Source organism: Podarcis melisellensis, assembly GCF_964234715.1.
Source record: "Podarcis melisellensis genome assembly, chromosome: 12".
NCBI classification, from domain to species: domain Eukaryota; kingdom Metazoa; phylum Chordata; class Lepidosauria; order Squamata; family Lacertidae; genus Podarcis; species Podarcis melisellensis.
Window position 1 is genome coordinate 48,737,491 of NC_138544.1, and position 23,333 is coordinate 48,760,823.

General features: G+C 39.1%; 1 protein-coding gene and 1 long non-coding RNA gene across 5 annotated transcripts in view; one reads left to right on the forward strand and one right to left on the reverse strand.

Annotated features, from left to right (window-relative positions):
- Window positions 1-11,358, forward strand: part of CNPY1 (canopy FGF signaling regulator 1) — a 60,799-nt gene extending 49,441 nt beyond the window's left edge. For all 3 annotated transcript variants that reach the window (XM_081882748.1, XM_081882749.1, XM_081882750.1), the window contains 3 exons: window positions 358-561; window positions 2,214-2,310; window positions 8,340-11,358. In XM_081882748.1, coding sequence (XP_081738874.1) covers window positions 358-561; window positions 2,214-2,310; window positions 8,340-8,377 — 339 coding nt within the window. In that variant the 3' untranslated portion in view covers window positions 8,378-11,358. The remainder of the gene's footprint in view (window positions 1-357; window positions 562-2,213; window positions 2,311-8,339) is intronic.
- Window positions 11,359-12,028: 670 nt separating this feature from the next.
- On the reverse strand, window positions 12,029-16,489 carry LOC309353433. Of its 2 annotated transcripts, none has more exons than XR_014161846.1 (3): window positions 15,220-16,489; window positions 14,783-14,967; window positions 12,029-12,302 (listed from the first exon to the last, which is right to left on the reverse strand). It is a non-coding gene; the product is annotated as an uncharacterized lncRNA (long non-coding RNA). The 2 variants fall into 2 exon arrangements; XR_014161847.1 differs by lacking the exon at window positions 12,029-12,302 and adding an exon at window positions 13,194-13,531.
- Window positions 16,490-23,333: the final 6,844 nt, after the last annotated feature.

The window sequence follows — 23,333 nt, forward strand, 5'->3', positions numbered from 1 at the left end:
TCTTATACATCTTCTTTTAATAGCAAAATGTGCTTGCAAATCTAAAAGCTTATAATAGCACATTAGTCTATAAGGAACGCATTATGAGAACTGTAGATGTTTAATTTTTCTTTTTGCAAGTGTCATCGTAGATTCAGCTGACATTTTTAATTATGTGTGTAATATAATATGGGTCAACAATTATGCAGATATGGAGATCTGCTGACATTGCTCTGTTTCCTTGACCTGTGTAAGAACCCTGTGCTTGTAGCCTTTTGCCTTTGTGATTTTTGGAAATTTCAGTGTATACAGATATATATATATATAGAGAGAGAGAGAGAGAGAGAGAGAGAGATGTAATTTTCTCCTTCCCTTTAGGTTGCTTTTACAAAGTCAGAGACCTTCTTAACGGACGTTTTGGAAAAGATATGTGATCGGATGAACGACTATCAACTTCAAGACGACCCAGTCACTAACAAAAAGATATTCAAGAGATATGCTCCTAGGAAAGATGAGCCAATCTACGCAGAATATAAAAAATACTTTTTTTATTCTGACGCTTATAAGCCCTTGAAATATGCGGTAAGACAACATAATAAACTGGTGACATTTCGGGCTGAATTGCTATTAGCATAATGTTTGATATTGTATATTAAATCACTTCACTCAACGTAAAGCCAGGGCTTTGATAATGCTACGCTGTTTCTGTAGGCTCTTTAGTACTTTGTAATTTATAACAACAAATGGTATGGCATGGTCTAGAGATGCAAAATCATGACACACAGCACCTGTGTTGTATAGATAGATGCTGTTGACTCCATTTCTGTGTAATTGGTTGTTTAAACTAGAATATATTATATATATATATATATATCATCTGCTTTACTGGCAATTATTTTTCAGTGGTATAGATCAATACTATATTGCGGCTCTGTTTTTTAAGAAGTAGGCAACTGTGATGGTAGGGTAACAATCCAAATTAATTATAATGTAATTTCAAATCTTTATTTGCTATTCAGAGAGGGAAAGGTCACGTCTCCGCCTCTCTTTTCCTTGGGCCTTGTCGACAGGGTCCACATATATTCTGAGGGCCTAGAGTGTGTTGGAGCAAGAGGGAAGGTCCTAAGATGGCCTAGCGCCTAGTTGTTCGCTTGTGAAAGAGCACATAATTTTTTCCTGTGCCAGGCATCATTGTATGTTAGAGAATGCTCACTGTTCTCCTTTGTTTTTAAAGTATTTAAAGCAAAGTGGTGGCAGCGGCGGGAAGCAGGAACTTCAATCCAAAACTTAGCATGTGGAAGTAAAACTCATTGTTGTCAAAGGAATTTGCTTATAAGTACCAATGTCTTTAGATCTGGGGTGCATGTGCAATTGTAGTAGCTACACTAATGTGAATCCAGAAATATGATTTGTGGTCCAATTGAATTGCTCTTGTTTCCTGTGACAAGCTGAAGCAAATTATTGGATTTTAAGATCCTGTGTTTAAATTAATGTGCTAAAACTTTACCCCCCTGTCCCCGTTATGGCGTATTCCGACTCTGACCTTTGGCGCTGGGTAAGAGTTGGCCATCCTCCACAGTCGATGTTTGGTCCTGATTAAACCCATTTGTTGTTGTTATAAAAGTGCATATGATGGGGTTCTTTCCGCTTTTGCCACAGCCCGTTTTGGAGTTTTGGGGTAAGAGGCATTTACACCTGTAAGTTTCAGACAAAATGGCCGAAACTGCCTAGCACCCGAAGAGATTTTTCAAGCACAGCGCCCTTGTCACTTTTGTACCATTTTGCAAAACATTAGCCTTCTGCTAAAATGGAAAACCGTGTGCGCAAATATATGTGTGTGCATATGTGTGTGCATCTATACAAACACACACATGTACGCACCCATGGCGAGAATGCGGATATAATCATTTTTTAAAAAAATATACATTTAATTTAAACCAGTTGTATCACCATTACAGCCTGCATTATGAGGAAACAATTACAGTAAAATAGAATCCTTAACAAAATATCATTATGCAAAGCATTATTTTCTTTCTTTTTTCTTTTTTAAATACGCATATATTGAAATTCAATATAACTGTTAATTATATGGGGGGAATAGAACAATTGATCAGGGTGCTGCGCAAGCAAACAATCCCAAACAGTCTTTGTGAGGCGGTTCTTCCTTTTTCTGCTCTGTGTAAATGGTCTTGTTTAGTTCTTTGCTGGAGAGCTGCTCTTTTTCTCCCTTTCAGTGCGAAACTATCATAGAACAGTATGAAGATGAAATATACTCACTTATCGCCCAGGAGGCAGACTTTCTGGCTGACAAGCTGTGCATTGAAAAATCAGGTACTGTGTCTGATGTAACATGTGCTGCTCTCTCTCAACAGCAACTCCCCCCCCTCCCCTCCACCCAGTTGTATTGCTCGGGTGCAGCAAAAGCACTTGGGGAGGGGGGGAATGTTCTGTAGATGGAAGAGGCACTGACATTGCACTGCCGTGAACTGGGGGCAGAAAGTGGGGTCATCTAAATAGACTGAAAATCTGCTCATAAATTCTGTCATGCCGCCCATTTTTAAAACGCCAAGCGCAGGTGCTACGAATTTTCGTCAAGTATTACAAGTGCCAGGTTTTTTCCGTAGACATATATATGTGTATATGTGTGTGCATGCGTATGTAATAAATAGACAATCAGGTGTGTGTGTGTGTGTGTGTGTGTGTGTGTGTGTGTGTAGATAAATAGAACCACATCTTGCATCACAACATATTCCTTACATACAACGCTTGAGGTTGCCATCGTGAGCCGGTTGAGGCCAATGGCCCCAGATTTTAATGGTGCTGGGATGCACCCAGATTTTATCTTTAGCAGTTGTTTCCTTTTGTGATATGCTGGGAGTGGGGGATGGGCAGTGGAATAGGAGCGAGAACAAATAAACATTGCAACGCTTCCAAAAGTATTTTGGTAGGCCACGTGCCCTTAAGCAGTTTCAAGATTGATTCCTGCTCAAATCACATTTTGTGGACTTCCTTACCCCCACACCACCCCCCAAAAAGAATTGGTACTTTTGCTTCATCCTTTAAATAGCAAATGCGTGGTTCTGTAGTGTGATCCAGACGTTTCTAACTGAAATAATGCCCTGATAAATTATTCCCTGTTAGGAATATTCATTCATGTTTGTCATGCATCTACCTTGCTTTTAGTTTTACATATTAATATTTAAGACCAAGAAGGCCATTCTGCTTAATCCATTTCAGTCAAATTCTAAATAGATTTAGACCAGGCTTCACGAACCTGGTGCCCTCCAGGACTCATGGGTGTTGTAGTCCAAAACTTCTGGAGGGCAGCAGGTTGGGAAAGGTGACATAGACCATCGCCTTTGGATAAAAACATTTTAGGAATAAAGGGTGAGTGAAAGAGTATGGGTGGAAATGTACATCTAACAATCACTACTACAGTATAATATTTAATAGGCTTTTAAGGTTCAAAATAACTATTATTAATTTCCAAAATAAGGGATATTAAATGTTAAACATTGGTGGAACTTAGGAAGTGTCCATAGAAGTTTATTTTATGTTTTTAAGTATAATATGTAGGAGGACTGGAAAAGTGTAACTGTTTAAAAGCCTCCATTGCGACACCCACAGATAAATCATTTAAAAACAAAGTATTCCAAGATGTTTCTTTTGATCAGGGCATCATCTATATTGCTTTTCTTAAAATATTAGAAAAGGCAAAGATTGAAGGTTGTTTTCAGAACTCTGCATGCACTTCCCATAGTCTGTTATTTCCCCAGCCCCAAACTATAGGGAGGCGAAGAGAAAGGGGCATTGAAGAGTAAGGAAAAACTGCGTGAACGATCTGAGCAGATTTTCTCCGACTCACTGATCTAACTCTCAAACTTGCCCGTAGTTGTAGGGTGAAGTAATTTGCTGTCACACTGAAGCCAAAAGCATGTTGAAAGTTGTGGGTAATGAATTCTGTTTCCTGGGACAACTGGCAAAGTAAGATTTTGCTTATGATAACCCACGCCAAAGTAGGTTAGTAAACCTGCAGCCTGTGCACAATTACACAGGTGTCAGTCCTATTGAAGATAGTAAGATTTACTTCCAAGAAAACTTGCACCAGGTTAGGCATTGGGTTAGTTAGTCTTTCGTCTTCTTTCTTGTCTCTCCTGGCTAATTTCATAAATCACAGCCTCCTTGGTCAGTTATATGTATATGCATATGTATATGTATACACACTTTTATTTCATTTTAATAAAAGTGTATAAAGTTACCCTCGGCATTCTGATTTCCTTAAAAGAACCCCTAGGAAACTGACTTGCCTCATGAGAACTTGGGTTTGCTATCATCACACTCAACGGGACTCATTTCCACATAATCCTGTTTAGAATTGTGGCTTTAGATTGCGATTCAAAGCAGGCTTACTTAGAAGCAATTTCTTCTGAAATCAATGGGTCTTCAAAGAAGGCACATTTGGGACTGTGACAAAATACAACCAACGCCAGAAGGGAAAGGGGCAGGCCTTCACACCGGCTGGAGGGATTCAAACATTTGGGTCTCACGGAACTAAATAACTATCAGAGGTGTTTTCTTAAATAAATATATAAGAACAGCAGCGGTAGTTTTGTTGTTTTTGCCTGGACGTGGCTGGAGAGGAAACACGAAAATAGAGTGCAAGAATAGAGCAGTCCTTGTGCCTGACCTTGTAAAATCTCACAGGACTACAAACATGGCAGACATGCTAAAGAGAAACTCCACAAAATGCAAGGGAGAAAGGAAAGCAGCCAGTCACACTATCTGACTCCCGTTTCCATATGGGGAAGGAGAAAAAGAAGTTTGACATTAAAGAGAGCATCCAAACACATTTCTAGAGAAAAACGTTTAGTTTTAAAGAAAGAAAGAAAATAAGAGAAGCCATGGCATTCAGCTTTCAGATTAATTCAGATCTACAACACTATCAATGGAGGGAGATAAAACTGCTTAGCTTTAGGGAAGCCAGAAGCATCTCAACTTAGCTTCTGGTACGGAGGGAATCTGATTCCAAATTGGCAGGAGAATCACATCTGGCAATCAGAGAAGTATAAAAGTAAAGTTCCCCAGGAATCACTGCGCAGAGGCACCACATAGACCGGGCTAAGTGGCAAAATATGGGGAAATCCTTGTTTATGCTTTCTCCCAGCTCTATTATCACATTACAACTTTGTTATAAATTTGTTTTGATGTTGGCAGCCATTCCCATCTGCTTGCAGCTTGTGTAGGGGTATATACTCAAGAAACTGTTTTCAATGTGTGCAGAGCTTTGTGAAAGATGAGCGCTTTCAGTCAACCAAATGGCCCACAAAAAGACTTTGCCCATGGCAGTTCATGGGGCTGTAAATTTCACTGGAAAATACAAAATACAGAAAGACAGTGCAGAAATATTTTGAAGTGTTGCACAAAGCAAAATTCAGAGACTATGATGTTATTTTGAGGGGCTCATAGGAACGATAGCTTGTGCTATTACTGTGTTATTTTTCCGTTGTATGAATGGAAAATATTCAGGGTCCTCAGTCTTGTTGCAAGGGGTGAAGGGGGAAATTGCACAGACTCCCTAAGAATTTGTCCAGCTGATGCTACCAATATGTCAGATTCAAGAAACATTTGCTGTAAAGATATACTGGCATTTCCTTGCATGTTTACATGGCATTTGTGTTCCTTGTTGACTAAAGAGCAAAAAAAACACACACTTTTAATGATGTGTGTTAAAATGATGAAACTGTTTGATATAGACAACCGTGGATCAGTTATCTGTCAAAAGTTTTCTTTGATCTTACTCAAAATCTCTATACTACACTTTTCACAGACAGGGAATTAAAAAGAAAGAAACACACAATGTGTGTTCTTTTTCCTCTTTTGGTCTGCCTTTACTTTCTGCTTAAGCAACTGGGAGCTGTTTCTCAGATTAATACTTTTTTTTCTTTTTTCGTAAGCTGGAAGCTGAGATTTGCCACGGGACCAATGATCTTATAGGACCTTATGATCTTATCTTGCAATGAGTAGTTGTCCCTTTATGTATCACAGTCTAGAAGATTTTGGGAAGGCGGTGGATGAAAGGGCATGGATTTACGTAAACGACAACCTTTGTCATATCCTTGCTTTCCTGTTTACCCCTTTACAGGGAGCCAAGCTAATTACACTGTTTATTGCAATTCAAATTAGGAGACTGGCCAAGGATATTCTCTAGGTTAAGGTATGGACTTTCATCAGTAGATTTACCACGGCAATATAATACACTACTCTAGATTTCAATTGCCCCCCAAAGTTATCATTAAGGTAACATAGAGACTTCCGTTGTAATAATCGCCTTCACATGCTCATAGCTCTGCAAAATTATTCTCTTTGGCTGGAGTTTTCCATTCTCATCCCAAAGGTGAATATATTTATGTATGTAGAAAGCTTGAGCAGAAACCATTCATGCATTTTTGAATTGCACAAGGGTAGAAAAATACATCAATTCTGCTACGAAAGCTGGATGTTTCCACTCCCCCTCTCTCTACCTCATTCCAACATGTCTATTATTCCTCAAACAGCAGAGCTTTGAAAGTTGATGCTTTCCAGGTGACTAGTCCTCACTGAGAGTTGCTCTTCAGGATGATTTGCCAAGTCCAAAGCAGTACAACAGAGTTCTAAATAATACAGCTCTGTTTTTGTACCTGAATTATGTTAGCGTTTCCGCTGCACTGTAATATTCTCTGGGACCAGAAAACAAAGAAGATGTAGTCACTTCATGGGTGTAATCTTTTAATGAAACTTTACGGAGTTTCATAATTATCTCCCCTCACCTTTCGGAAAACAGTTTGGAAATGGCCAGGAAATAAATACAGTGTTTAATTATAGACCTGTTGTATGGTGGGGTTCTGCAAACTCAAGCTTTGCAGGAACAAACATTACGGTCCTACTTGAAAGACCTTCGTAGAGCAACAAATCCATTGTAATTGGTTTCATTTCTTTTCTTTTGAACTGGTAACCATTCACTTATTGTGTGACACTGAAATTTCTATTTTGAGTTCTTACAGGGGAAATTTGCTTGCTTCAGTAAACCAAACTTACCCACTGTAGTTCGCTGGAGGACCTGTTGCCAAGTAACCTAGGCCCAGTTTTCTTGTCAAATAATAGGCTTAGAACTCCATCTTAACTATATTTACTCAGATGTAAAGGCCCAAATTACAATAGGACATATTCCAAATAATTAGGTTCACAGTGCAACTCTATACATGCCTACTCAGAAGCAAGCCCCGTTGAGTTCAATGGGACCGATACCCAGAATCTCTCAATTCTGGTTTTGCTTTCCTTTTTCCAGTCTTACGTTCAGATCTTTATATTTCCATATCAGTTTGCAATTTTTAAAAAAGTTCTCATGAAAATTCATCAGTGAATTTCTCCTAATATGCACATTGTGCAAAGAACTTTACCCTAATATAATGCACGTTTATACATTATTTTCACTGTATGCATTTTTATGCACATTTTGCCCTAGTATATGCATTTTTGTACACATGACTTAGCTGGACAGTTGCATCTCAAAATTCAGAGAAGTGCAAATTTCGAGGAATGGCTATGTTTCGATTATTGTATTATTGTTATTTTTTTGAACCTGAGATTTAGGCAGGTTCACCTTTAAATGTGAACCAAAAAGAATCTCTTTCCCTATCCCAGGTAAGTGTGTCTAGGATTGCAGCCATAATTTTTCGATAACTTTGATATGTCCACATCTAGAAAACTCTTCATTTTCTAAGCTTGGAGTATCTTCTTGATATGTATTTCAAGGCAATTATTTTCCTTGAAGAAGTTTGTGCAGTGGGAAAACACAGAGTGGGACAATGCTGTAGAGTTTATAACGGTGTGAGGGAAATCCATCTCAAATAAGGATTGCATCATCAAATTAAAAGAGTTTTTTGATACATCCTACAAACCTGCTGTTTGCTCAAAGCTCAAAACTTTCAGAGAGCTACACACCTTTAGAAGTAGTTTATTTATTAATATACCCATAACAAAAGTAAAAAGGTTGCGAAGATTTGCCAACATGAATCAATCAATATAGAAACCGGGTTGCTCTGTTTTATGGCGCCATGCCAAATCAGGCAAAAAGATCAGTCTGCTATCAAAGTAACATTGACAGATTTCTATGAAACCTATAACCTGCCATTGTTCTTTGATCAAAATGTATGTCAAGATTTAGCATATTCTACATAGTTGTAACCCTGGCGAGCAATTTATTGCATAGTCGTGGCCAAGAGATTATGCAGCATGAAAAAAAATGAGAAAGTTCTGTAATTGTAAGAGAATCGAATTGTTGAATACTTTAATGACACGGAACATTGTCCTTTCTTGTTCAGGTCTTTGTCCAAACCCCGACGTGCATGGTGAGCTCTAGAACAACTGGAGTCTGCTGCTGTTACAGATGAAGAACATCAAGTGAAATATCTCTACAATTTCTGCCTTACATTAACCCTTATCTTTGTTTATGGTGGGTTGTTGTGTTTTTTTTAAAAAAGACATCCACCTTGATACTGATAATTTAAAGTTGCCATCTGCACCAATTATTGAGGACACTGGACTGGGACTAGAATGGTCAGTGGTGAAAATTATTGCCAAGACTGTTGTGTCAGTCGTGCTCTTTTTCAAGAACCCCAATGCCTGGTAGTAAGAGAATTTGTTAGCTCACTGGTAGAATGGTAACTCTTGCTTAGCAGAAGATGCCCACGTGGATTGAAGCAAAATTATGGTGTTGTGTATTGTTAATCTCTTGTTTTAGCTGGGATAGTTTTACCAAGTCATTGTGAATATATGAACCAGTTTTAATGATGATGATGTTGATGATGATGATGTTCAGGGCTTATCTTAGACTGCTAATGACACTGGTGTTGTCACACTGAAGTCAACAGAACTGTGCCAGTTCAAGTAAATGTCAACTGGTTCCTGTCAACTCTTTGGCAGAAGCTTTCTCAACATACCATCCTTTAGAAGTGATCTGATTTAAAGAAACTTACTTTGTTTAGTAGAAACCATTGACAGCATTTTGGGTGCTCTAGGTGTTGGAAGAGATCACTGAGCAAAAAGTCTATCAAATAGCAGAATCTCTTGTTTAGGGGTAGAATCCAGCCAGCCCATAAGGCTTCTGTTCCTTGCACTCAAAACAAATGATGAAAAGGCGGAATTTAATGTGATCACCATAAATTGCAATCAGATTGTAAAGAGGTTGTTTCAAAATGGGGAAATATCAGTGTGCCCCTGACGCTTCTTGCACCAGCAAACAGCGTCTAATAATTTTCTTTGATTGGATGGTATTTTATTACTAACTCACACAATATGTTTGTTTATGATTTTCAACACTTTATAATGATAAAAGCTTCTCTCATTCAGTAATTGTTACTTATAGCTGCTCTCAAACTTTTTTTCACTTTTTGGTAAATTCTTACTGAAGTTTGTTCTACTCATGGATCAAACCACATGCTGGCCTCCCTTAGTTTTAAATAGAAGGGTTAGTGTGCAAAAATATTGTCTATATTTTGAAATATGAGGTTTTGAAGTATAAAGTTTCCCACATTGGAAAAATAACTTCCAAAAATATATATTGTGTACAGTTTTGTTTTGAGGCCACTGGAAAGTCAATCAAAATCCATTCCCTATAAACTTAGTAGACAGTTGATAAAGGGATTTAAAAGAAAATGGTCATCCCTAAAACAGTGCGTACTTAAAAGGAAACAGTTCGGCATTTAAATTTTAGTAAGGAAGATGTATAAAATGTCACACTTTAGTAAGATGAAAAACCTATATATTCCCAGCTTAAACATGGTTTATTTCAAGCCATCAACTGTCCTCTCATACTATTACACATTTTAATTGTTTTCAAAATTAATGAGTTCTTTTGAAACCAACAGAACTTAACAACTTTTTTTTGTTTAGGAGAGGAATGTACATGTTATATCTCAGCCAGGAGAAAACTCTTGATGCTTTTTGGTCATTGTGAATTTTTTTAAATTTTGTTTGAGTGGAGTCAACAATTCCCTTTATATCTTTCCCTTTATATCTTGTTGTGTGGTTTACGTTCCTTTCCACAATCCTTACATGTCACAGATGGTGGATTTACAATGACTGGCAACCTGACCCTGATATTACTTGGAAGTCAACACCATCGATATCAATGGATAGCCTTCTGAGTAATGTGCTTAGGCCCATGTGTTAGTCTCATGGCAGTGGATATGACCACACTGGCTTACATTCAGTTCTGACTATCTCAGCTTAACTGGATTGTGCAACATCAGAGCCACCAGCCCCAACCCAAAGTCCAATTACTTGGAATTATAATCCATTAAAGTCACTGGAACTTACTTCCAAATAGATAAGTTTAGAATCGGGGAGATTGCCTGTAAACCTCCACCTACATCCACATAAACAGAAATCACTGGGTCCACAATGGGTACTTAAATATTATTTTTAGCAGCATGTTTTATCAACAAGATTTTCCTCGGTTTTATATTCATCCTTTGTCTGTGTTGAGTAGTAACAGTCTATTGTCTACCTCAGCAAATGACATTAAATTTCTTTCTTTCATTTAAATAATACATTTTATCTAATTAGTATGGTTTCTAGTTTGTTGAATAACAAAGGTGAATATACCAGTCAGTTTGAGGACTTTCATTTTGACATGAAACTATTATGCTTAGCAAACACCCCAAATATGAAGATGAAACAGAGAGGTTTCCAGTTGGCTTCATTTAGACAAATAGAGCTGGAAGCTCCGTCCCTATTCATGGTGGATGGAAAATTAAATGGAAAGGGTCAAATTGCTTCCTTCACACTTCATGGAATCCTATTGATTTTTAGGGCAAAGATAAGGAAAGAACTTACCCAAAATCTATACTTTATATATATTAAAAGGGGGCATAATCAACTTCAAATCTCATCAGTTTATTTTAATTAGTGAGAAGTGGTCTCAGTATCCCAATTAGTTTGGGGAATGGTGAAATCATATATATACCCTCTCAAAGAGAAGAGAAGAAAAATAGGTCCGGTGTTTGCATGCACTATTCAGATGCCAAGGGAAAGATTCAGGGTTGTATGCAAGGCCAGTCATATTCCATGTAGACCCATCATAATTAATTGACATTACTAACTTACACACATTCATTTCAGTGGGTATACTTTGAGTAAAATTTAGTTGAAAAAACCCCTCTATGGAAAAATCCAGTATATATGACTGCACATCAAAAGTCCTTTCAGACTTTCTGGTACAAAGTTAACCAATTGACAGTGTAAGCACTTCAAAACACTACTTTTTCCTCCTATTTCCATCTGTTCTAGTAATCGTCAACATTTCAGTTACAGCTGTCAGTAAAACTGTATCTGACTGAAGTATTTTTGTTTGTGTTTTCTTGAACGCCTACTTTTAGCACTTTGACACTGGGTTTATGCTTCGTTTATTGAGTAAATAATCTTTTATGCTATACTGGCACTCTCACAGGATATGGATGGAAATCTAACTGCGCTCGCTTTGCTTTTTGTTGTGTCTCCGGGACCCATATGTTTTCCTGAAGCCAGGCCTCCAGTGACAAGTTGATGCAGTTTTGATTGGGTTAGAAGGCAAAAACTTGTGGGCAGCTCTTTAGAACTGATGGTTGTGTCTTAAAGATAATTTTGTCATGTCCCCTTTTGAAACATTACTAAATGACTTCAATTTTATACATTGAAGTGTATAAAAGGGCCTTATCGCAAACCCATTGATTCAGTCGATGTTACTCCAGCACAGATCTGAGCCAAATTGGTTTGCATAATTTGCAGAGCGATTCTATACAAGTCCACCAAGGCCCTTTCAATGGGACTTACTCCGAGGTAAGTGGGTATGTGATGGGAGCCTTGGCATGAGTATAGGCTCACATGTGCCTTAAATAAGGTTGGGACTTTTAAACCAGGTAAATGATGGAGGGACAAAAGAGCACCCAAAAGCTTCCATTGCAACAGCGTGAATATGACACTTAAAAATATTGTTAGATAAATATAGTTAGAAAATAGCTCGGTGCTTAACGATAACCAGTGCCTTTTATTACACTATACAGCACATTATATTTCTACCAAACAACATACCATTAATGGGGGGGGGGGGAGAGAGCTTGGAGGGGGAGTGATTGAAACGCTTGTGCTCTTTGCTTCTCCTCTTGTTGTCAAACATGTTTTCAAAACTGATGGCAGGGTTGACTGAAGCTTGTTTTGTTCGCATCATTTTGCCTTCATGAAGAATCTGGACAAACTGTGTCCCTAATAAGGCTTCTGCATAGAAGAGCTACCAGGTTTCTTTCTGACTAGGGAAGGACAAAAATAAAAGGTCAAAAATAAATAGTGTAACCAGTGCTTTTTGTGTGTGTGACGGTACTCATTGTGTGCTGGCACACAGGGCACTGTTATCAAAATATTAGTACCTTGATAACGCACTTTTTACAAATAAAAGCACTGAGCTTCTGTTTCCATGCATCTTCAAACTTTGATTGGACGTGCCTAGAGCTTCTAAAAATAATATATATAACTCCATGGCAGAAGTACACCAGGCAGCATTCTTACTAGGAGTATCTCAAGAGAAGATTTTTAAAAAAATAAATAAATATGAATGTTTGTTCAGATAGCATTATAGAGAAGTAAATTAAAATCTTGGAGCCATTTGTTTTAAAGCTGCATTAATTGGGGGGGGGGGGAGTTACACATCACCAACATAAAATGCTTGCTAAAGACGTATCAACATTACTTGGTGAATCTCAGTCATCATTGAATATTGCAGCCCTTCTTGGAAGCAGACTTGCTTTCATGTCCATATATTTAGGATCAGGGTTATAAATACACTTATTTGGAAGTAAGTTCCCTTTGTGACAGTTGCAGTTACTCACTTGCAAGTGAATGTTTTCAGGATTGGCTTACGTAGCGTTAAGTTCCATAAGATACCATTGCTTTACGAAAGATTTCTGCTTAATTAGTACTTAAGGGCAATCCACTATAATTATTGCAAACAGGAAGATGGTTTTGAGCTCTGACAGTATTTATTTTACTAATGCATACATATGTGTGTCCATTTAATTCAAGAGAATATAATATATGTTAGAAAGATGATCTGGAAAAAAATCAGCTAGTTGTACAAAATATGTGTCGCACGTATTTATAAATTAGAGATAGCGGTGGATACCACATTTGGCTTTAAAAGAGAATTAAATAAATTAATGGAAAATAAGGCTATCAACCGTTACTAGCTCCACTGTTGGAGGCCATTTGCCTCTGAAGACAATTACTGGAAATTACAAGAGGGTAGAGTACTCTTGTGCATAGGGCTTGCTTGTCGACTTCCCACAGGCGTCTGGTTTGCCACTGTAAGAACAGATTGCTGGTCTAGATTGGTCTTTGGCCTGATCCACCAGGCCCTTGTTATGTTGTTGTTTTAACAGAACTGTTCAAGGCAAGAGAGGATGATGTAACAAGGGCCGTCATTCTGCTAAACTCAAAGGAGCAGCATGCATTTGCAGCGGCCACATTCCCAGTCTCCGTTTTCCTTCAAAACAAAGATGGCACCAGCGTTAGAATTATACACTTATTTTTTTAATGGTTGATTTCATTTTCCGCATCAGGTCTATCAGGCATAGAGCTCAGGTTGCTGTGACTGATATTATATTTAATGTGGATTGATACTGTTTGCTAGGAATGAGTTGCCACCACTACATATCACTGAGGGACGGATAGTGGAATTGAACCAAGAGTCCCCAATGGAAAAGATCAATACTTTATTTACTAAGATAAGCCCTAAAAACAAGATAGTTCAATAACAAGTCTTTTTTTTCTACTCATATTTGTCTCCCGGTGAGCGCTCTCTCTCTCTCTCTCTCTCTCTCTCTCTCTCTCTCTCATGCACACACACACACACATTCAGTGGACCAACATACGATAGGTAGAATATTAACTCATACAGGAGACATCCTGCACGCATTAAGTTCATTGCAAATTAGGGAAGCCGCATCGAAATGTAATGAAATACTATTAATCGCACTTCTTGTGAAATACTCTGTAATTATACTGAACACAACCATATACAGCATGTTTTGTTATGGTAGCTTAACTAGATAATTAGAGCTAAAGTTATTCAGTTGCTGGATATCAAATGTAGATCTCTAACACAACTCTGTCGGGGCTGATATGCTACTGCTGAAGGGTAAACCCAGGCCTGCGTGCGCTTAGGCGTTGAAAAAGAAAAGAAACCTATGTGACAAGGAAGACCGTATCCTGTGCAAAGAAAAACAGGATTCAACATGCACAGCTACCCGGGAGGAAGCCCCGTGGGCCTTACTTCTGAGTAAACAGGTCTCCAGGGTTGCAGAAATCATTCTGCTTCTGGTGATTTTAGATAGGAGAAGGGAGCTGTGTGTGGCACACTGAAGCGGTAGCCCTAAACCCCATTTCAGGCAGTGGGATTTGCATCCAAGTAAACAGGCATAGGATTGCACTGAGAAACTCCAGTCCTGACCTTGGAAATACCACAGCTGAGAGTCTCATGTTGCAGAATGTTGCAGGGTTTCTGTGTTAGCACAATGGTATCTATATATCTATTCAGGTGTATACAGTGTGTGTGTGTGTGTGTGTGTGTGTGTGTGTGTGTGTGTGTGTGTGTGTGAGAGAGAGAGAGAGAGAGAGAGAGAGATCAGTGCCCACAGCAGTGTTTTCTGTGGTGCTGCACAGAAAGTCACCCATTGTGCACTCAACTCGTGGTAGCAGGCTCCACAAACTGAGCCGCAGCTAATTTGGGAAGTACCAGGGTGAGATGCCCAGTGGATGGACATTTGACATCACAGATCACAAGCCTGCCGCACAAAGTACCTTTATTCAGCTCCTGGCTCTTGAGTGCCCAAGACTGTCCTGCAAGACAAGGAAAGTCGATCGTTGGGGCCCGGAGCTGGGGTGGAGAGGAGGTCATTTGATTTACCGTATTTTTTTTTGCTCTATAAGACTCACTTTTTCCCTCCTAAAAAGTAAGGGGAAATGTGTGTGCGTCTTATGGAGCGAATGCAGGCTGCGCAGCTATCCCAGAAGCCAGAACAGCAAGAGGGATTGCTGCTTTCACTGTGCAGCGATCCCTCTTGCTGTTCTGACTTCTGAGATTCAGAATATTTTTTCCCTTGTTTTCCTCCTCCAAAAACTAGGTGCGTCTTGTGGTCTGGTGCAAAAAATATGGCACCTTTTATTTATCACACTGGAGTAGGAATGCCAAGCATGGTTCAAGATTGCATTATTCTGCTAGGATATAAAGTATAGCTTACAAATCCGGCCTAATCACTTAGGAGGGGAACCGAAAGGGACCCCAAACCCAGCTACTCATCTGCATTGCCCAAATATACATTCAAAACCAAACCCAGATACATCTTCAGCTGCCCTTTCCAGAGGTTGGGTTTTGTTTTTGTTTTTTGTTTTAAAGAGCAAGGTCAAATTACCTAAGGCGAGGAAGCACAGACCTAAGTATTGAGCTACCCTGCTTACGAGGGATTCACACCACACATTGCTGCAAGGATCCTGATTAATGGCAGAACCACCTTTTATGTATTTTTACAATAAAGGTAAGGGCGGCGCTTTTTGGAGGCATATTTTACCGAGGCTTTGCACCAAGGAAAAGGCAGCAAAAAGAGAATGAGAGAGCAATTCACAAAGCTCATTTAAATGAAATGGAAAAGCAGGGGTCTTCTTCCCTGTGCCTGCAAACATATTTGGAGGCTAGGCCCATCTAATGGCATTCAACAATGAATTCTTTTGCCTTTAGGAACAATTGATAAAGAAGCTAGAAACCGCCTTCTCCACTCTACTGTAGGGAATGTTAATAAACTAGTACCCAAGGACTCTAAAGAGCGTGCAGTGAAATATTGGGAACTAAATGTCAGCTAATTAAGTCAGGCTGAGACCCTGAAAGATTGTGTGCGTTAAAAGTTAAATATTAATATTGGTTTCAAACTTTACGAGGAGCCAGCTTAGTGGGAGAGGAGCAAGAACGAGAATACATCCCATAGTCGGGTGACATTTGATATTACTAGCCAACCACGTTGCCAGTATTCTGAACGTGCTGGAGATTTATTTATTTTAAGTACATACTGGAAGAACATCCAATAAAGAATTATAGCAAACCTGGAGGTGACACACAAATTAGTGAAGGAAGGAAAGGGAGAAAAAAATCCAGGAAGGCAATATTTCTTAGATTTATTACTATTTTTTACAGCTTCCTAATTTTATCAAGAAGATAAGTGAGGATATTAAGAACTTTGGGACATAATAAAGGATCAGTTGCCAATAATTTGGACTTTGTATCAGACTGAAGCATAGCTACTCTAAGGGGCTGTTGTTATTTTGGGGGGTTAATGGTGAAGGGTGTTGAAAAACGTCTTCCATGGTTGGCAACATTTGACACCCCTTACAAAGGATGACTCCTGGGTTTAAATTGAAATCACTTTATCCTCATTCTCGATTGCTCTTTTTTGCCCTCAGGGACTTCATTAATAATAATTATTATTATTATTATTATTATTATTATTTGTACCCCGCCCATCTGGCTGGGTTTCCCCAGCCACTCTGGGCAGCTTCCAACAAAGATTAATAATACATTAAAATGTCACACATTAAAAACTTCCCTAAAGAGGGCTGCCTTCAGATGTCTTCTAAATGTCAGGTAGTTGTTTATCTCTTTGACATCTGATGGGAGGGCCTTCCACAGGGTGGGTGCCACTATGTAGCCAGGTGTGTGTGTGTGTGTGTGTGTGTGTGTGTGTGTGTGTGTGTAGAAAAAGAGAGAGAGACTATTCCCTCCAACATTTCTCAGATGAAAATAGGGATGTCCTATTATTATTATTATTATTATTATTATTATTATTATTATTATTATTATCATTAATAATAATTTTATTGATATTCAGCCCATCTGACTGGGTGGCTTCCAACATATATAAAAAACAAAAAAAATTGCCCTGTACAGGATTTCCTTCAGACAGCTCAGGGGTCGGATAACTCCATACCCTCCAACAGATGTCTTCTAAAGGTTGTAGAGTTACTTATCTCCTTGGCTTGGGGGTTGCATAACACCATACCCTGCAACATTTCTCTGATGAAATTACAGACGTCATAAGAAAAAGAGGGACATTCTGGGATCAGAAATCAGAAACTGGAGCGGCTTCTGTAAATCCGGGACTGTCACTGGAAAATAGGGACACTTGAAGGGTCTGAGAGACTACTGTTGATGCCATCTTATATATGGTGTTGTCATTTCACTCTGAGATTCCTGACTAAGATTATATCCATGTAAGAAAATTGTCCCAAAGAAGCAACAGCTGGGGGGAAACAATGGTGTTCCTGAGCAGGTTTTTGTTTTTTAAAAAACTGAATATTTCCATATAATACATTTTCAGATGGATTTTCTGAAACTCACCAGTTTCGAGACCAAAAGTAAAACTTACTATTCAGTTCAGCATTGCAGCTTCTTCCTCTTCGAAAGTAAACACACAACTAGCTCTTCTGGCTTGTTCCATCCAGGCCGAACCCTACCATTAGGCAGAATGAGGCAGCTACCTCAGGCTGAAGATTCTGGGTAGAGATGACTGTCCTGCCAGAGCTATTTCCAGACCACCAAGTGTCCCTATTTTCCAGGGACATCCCGGAATTAGAGAAGCCGTCCTGGTTTCTGATTTGATCCCAGAATGCCCCACTTTTCCTTAGGGTGTCCCTGTTTTCATCGGAGAAATGTTGGACGGTATGGAGTTATCCGACCCCCAAGCCATCTGAAGGCAATCCTGTATAGGGAAGCTTTTTTACTGTTTAATATTTTATTATGTTTTTTATATGTGTTGGAAGCTGCCCAGAGTGGCTGGGGCAACCCAGTAAGTTGGGTGAGGTATAAATAATAAAATTATCATTGTGGCATGGGACATCCCTATTTTCATCGGAGAAATATTGGAGGGTATGTATTTCTAATTATTCTCTCTCACACACACAATTGCTGCCCGTTCCCCCTGAGCTGACACACTTGCTGATCTGATGCCCCAATGGCAAAAGGCCAAGCTGTCTCAACTAATTGCCTTCTCCGAACACAGGAAGTGCCAATGGGAAAAGTCCCTGACTGAGTGTGAGCAGACAGAGAAGCCACCATACCAAGGCATGCTTTCCAGTAGACAATGTGCATGTGTTGTTGTCAGTGTAGAAGGAAGAGGGGCAAGAAATACATAGTCTTCCTTCTTCCTTCAAAGAAGGATAGAACTTTCTTTATGTATGCTACAACAGCAGCAAGAATACTCATTGCAAAGTACTGGAAGACACAAGATCTACCCACTCTGGAAGAATGGCAGATGAAGGTGATGGACTATATGGGATTGGCAGAAATGACTGGCAGAATCCGAGACCAGGGAGAAGAGTCGGCAGAAGAAGACTGGAAGAAATTTAAAGACTATTTACAGAAATATTGCAAAATTAATGAATGTTAGAATGATGTCGGATAGAAACTAAGTGGTTTCCAGCTGTAATGCTTTAAGAGAATATGGAAAAAAAGGTTTAGAAATAGGTAAAAATTTATTGATAAGGATTTGCTGAACTAACAATTTGAACTGGAATACAAAAAAGGGAGGTATGAGGAGGTCCGGAAAATAAGTTAATGGCAAATAAGCAATGGAAACTCTGTGTTTTTAATTATTTTCATTTTTGTCAATCAATCAATCAAAACTTTATTAGCAAAGCCAACAGGCCACAGCTATACAAGAGTTAAAAGTGAAAATAGGGATAAAAGGAAGAAAAGAACAGGCAAAAGGAGGTCCGTCAGATGAACAAGTCTGTCACTCAGATGGTGGCCCTCAATTTCGCAGCTCTCTCGATGTACCTCGCGACCTTCTCTGTTATCTGACTATCCGTATCAGATAATAGAAAATACAGTGTAATGTCTGGTGAACGGCCGGGGTTGGAGAGAATGAGTGGAGTAATAATCTCATTCCTTAGGTCTTTGTAAAGGGGGCAGGATAGAAGGACGTGGGACACTGTTTCCGTGTTACCATCTCCACATGGGCAGAGTCGTTTTTCAAATGGAGTCTTTTGGTAACGACCTTCGAGTACAGCAGAGGGAAGAACATCCCATCTAGCCAATGTAAAGGCACGTCTGTATTTTGGGATGGTTAGTTTAGACAAATATGAAGCTGGAGAGTCAAAATGAGAAGGGGGAAAGTATTTTTGTATTTTTGTTATTTTTTCTTTTTTCTTTTTGATTTTTATTGTATTACTATTGAAAACTTTAATAAATATTCTATAATAATAAAAAAAGAAATACATGGTCTTTTGCCTCAGGTCCCAAGTAGTCTTGGGCTGGCTGCCTTCTCTTACCCATTGACCAGCCGTGAGCTCGCACCAGTGTGCCCATTGCACAAGCTATAAGGCCACTATGAGGGGCCGCAGCTCAGGTCTGCAGCAAAGGCCAAATAAATCAGGTGAACCACAATACTGAGAACTCATGTGCTGTATTTAGAGAGGTAATAATAGGCACTTTGTTCTCAGGATACTTTTTGGGCCTAGCTGAGAAAGAGAAGTGATTGATTGAACAAAGAGATCCATCAGCACCCCCTCCTTCCTAATGGCATTTCACTGCTTGCTGAATTTTTTTTTTTAAAAATACATTCTGGCAGGCCTTTTGTCTGGTCAGTAGATGACCTAGAGTATGTTCACATTGCTCCACATCTAGTGCATTCCCACTGGTAGTTTTCGCAGCCACATTCACACGTCTGATGCAAACCATAACAATCCTGTAGTTCCTTTACAATTTCTGGTGTTTGATGCAGTTTTTTCTCAAACCAGCTTCAGCCTGACTAGAAAACATAAGGCAAATTCACTTGGTACTTTAGAGTGGTGTGAACGTATGAGATAGCTCCTGTGCATGGCATGCACACTCTTAAGTACTCAGAAGTAGGCCCCACAGAATTCAATGGGGCATAGTGAGCTTAGGAATAATAATAATAATAATAATAATAATAATAATAATAATAATAATAATAATAATAAATTTTATTTATATCCCGCCCTCCCTAGAAGCCAGATTCACTTCTAATGCCTCATGATAGTAATACCCAGGCTCAAAAACTTCAAAAACAAATACAAGTACTCGGGTTAAGTACTTAATTTGTTCTGGAGGTCTGTACTTAACCTGAAACTGTTCTTAACCTGAAGAACCACTTTAGCTAATGGGGCCTCCTGCTGCTGCCACGCCGCCGGAGCACAATTTCTGTTCTCATCCTGAAGCAAAGTTCTTAACCTGAAGCAATATTTCTGGGTTAGCGGAGTCTGTAACCTGAAGCATATGTAACACGAGGTACCACTGTATGCCCTTCAGCCTCAGCAATTTACCAGTTAAAATTGTAGCCAATTAATCTAACAAATCTATGAAAGGCTTCAGCCCTCATATCTGTGTTCTCCCATAAAGCAGACATTCCTTGCTCCATAAACTATCAGTGGAGCTCTCTCTTACTCTAAGTATCGCCATCTAGCTCATCACAAAGTTTTGCTTTCTTTCATTGTTTGGAGAAACTTTGATGTCTCTCATTGTGTCCCTTATTTCATGGTGTTTTGTCTGTGATTGTCCGTCATTCAGAAGATTTGCCCTTCATTTTTAGAGTTCAGGGGTTGAGAGGTGCGATGCAGAGCAAACCTCATTTGGATGCTTTTCTACCAACATGATTTAAATGGGAGTTCTTTTGCTAGCACGTTTCCGAATAGAGCAGCCAGATCATGGCTACAGAGCGGCCTGTCGCTCTTGTGCCATTCATGGAAATAAATGAATGAACAGAGAAGCCCCTATTGTATACATACGATATCATTGGTATTTTGGTCCTGCAACTGATCCTACACATGAACCCCTGTAAATACATCTCACTGTGTTCAGTTGAGTTTACTCCCAAGTAAAGCTGTGCACGACTACAAAGAGGAATTCCAGCCATTCCTGTGGTACAATTTAGCATGCAAAGAGTGAGCATGGATGTCTTAATATGCCTTCGTTTTCAAATCACCTTGAAGCTGGGTGGCGGGCTTATGCACCAACATGTAGCATGTCTCAAATAACTACAGGACAGATGTAGATAGATGTAGCTCGTGGCTAATGTTTTGAATATGTTCTAGATGCAGAGTAAGGTCCCGCTTGTAATGTAATAATTCAAAGAAAACAAGCTACACAAAGCACCTTTACTGCAAGGAACCTGTTTCAGTTAAGGCTGGAGAAAGATCTAGAGACCTGGAGAATCAGCCACTGTGTGTTTCTTTATCCCAGTATCTCAAGGTATAACCTAATCTAGAGCTGGTCAATGGTGTAACCTCTGGATGTGGGCCTACTACAACTTGGATGTGGTTCTACTGCAACTCCCATCAGCCATAGCCAGCATGGCCAATGGTCAGGGATGATGGGATTTATAGTCCATCAACATCTGGAAGGCACCACCTTGACTACCGCTGGCATAATCTATTATGTCTGCTGCCTTTTTACACACTCCATTTTACAACTGATAGGAATGCAGACCTCGTGGCAGACTTTAAGTTTTGCCTCTCTCTTCTAACTTTCTATTTTGTTTGACACCCAGACTGCTGGAGGGTTCCGAAGATTGTGGAAAGCTTGCTCATTATTTTGTGATATCTTGATTGGTCTAATAAAGATAATGCCATAGTATGGATTTTGGAATCATTCTAACAGTGATCTTTTATAGCTATTGTGAAATGGTTGTAATCTGGCAATATGAATGTCTATAACATCCTGCCAAGCACAATGAGGTTTGTTCATTTTTTTTACCTTTCCCCTGCTTCCCTGGAGTGTTTATAAAGTGTGAATATATGTGTATGTGTGTATGGGGGCAGGAAAATTCTCAGTTTTTGCAGAGAACTGTGCCAGAAGAGGTACATATCTGCTACAGGTCAGACTTGTCTTTCTTCCCATGTTCTTTTGACTGAAAAAAGCAGAAATGCAAATAAACCTTAGCACTGAGCATGGCTAGGATCTCGACAGAGCCCAGTCTCTGGTAGCAGGATGGCTATGAATAGAACTAACAATATGTTTTTGAGTATCTTGGCTTGGCTGTTGAAGAAGATCGAAAAACAAAAGCTGGATCAAAACAAACAAACAAACAAACCCCTCACTGTAACAATAAAAAAGCATCAAAACGAAACAAAAATCTTTGACGCCCATCTTGAAATGAGATGACCTGTTATATCAACATGTAACGACTAAGGAGTTGTAGAAAACTTTATTTTTTTTTTTTTTCATTTTTTATAAATATTTTATTAGGTTTTTAATAAACAAATTTCCACTTTCAAATACATATTTCCATGAATCCAATGGACTTCCCCCATCTCCCGAGCACTGCATTCCCTGTGTAACCAAAACCTCAGCAATTTGTTGACTTGTTTTGTACATAACAATATATCTTCCATTTTATCGTGTTATCTGATGTAAACATTTCGATACAATTGCATTAATTTTTAATTTCCACACAATAAAAATATTTCGTTACCTCACTTCTGTCTTATAGTGTCTTATTTATCAATTCAGAAATTTGCCGATACTGAAGCTATACCTTCCTAGAAAGGAGCATTTTTTAACATTCATACAACTTATAATGCTTTTTCAAATAGTCCTTAAAATTTTTCCAAACTTCCTCCGTTTCTTCTTCTCCCGAGTCTCGAATTCTGCCAGTCATTTCAGCCAACTCCATATAGTCCATCAGCTGCGTCTGCCATTCTTCCAATGTGGGTAAATTTTGTGTCTTCCAGTGCTTTGCCAACAGAATCCTCGCTGCTGTAGTAGCGTACATAAAGAAAATTCTATCTTTCTTGACCATCCTCTGGTCTACCATGCCCAGAAGGAAGGCCTCCGGTTTCTTAGGTAAGGTGAATCTCAGCACCTTTTTTAGTTCATTATGTATCATTTCCCAGAAGGCCTTCACTTTCGGGCAGGTCCACCAGAGGTGTAAAAATGTCCCTTCCTCTTCCTTACATTTCCAGCATTTATTGTCAGACAGGTGATATATCTTTGCAAGCTTGACTGGGGTCATGTACCACCGGTATATCATTTTCATAATGTTTTCCTTCAAGGCAGTACATGCCGTGAATTTCATTCCGGTGTTCCATAACCTTTCCCAGTCTTCAAACATAATGTTATGCCCCAAATCCTGTGCCCACTTTATCATAGAGGATTTGACAATCTCATCCTGTGTGTTCCATTTAAGCAGCAAGTTATACATTCTCGAAATTAGCTTGGATTTTGGCTCAAGCAACTCTGTTTCTAGTTTCGATTTTTCCTCCTGAAAACCCACTTTTTTGTC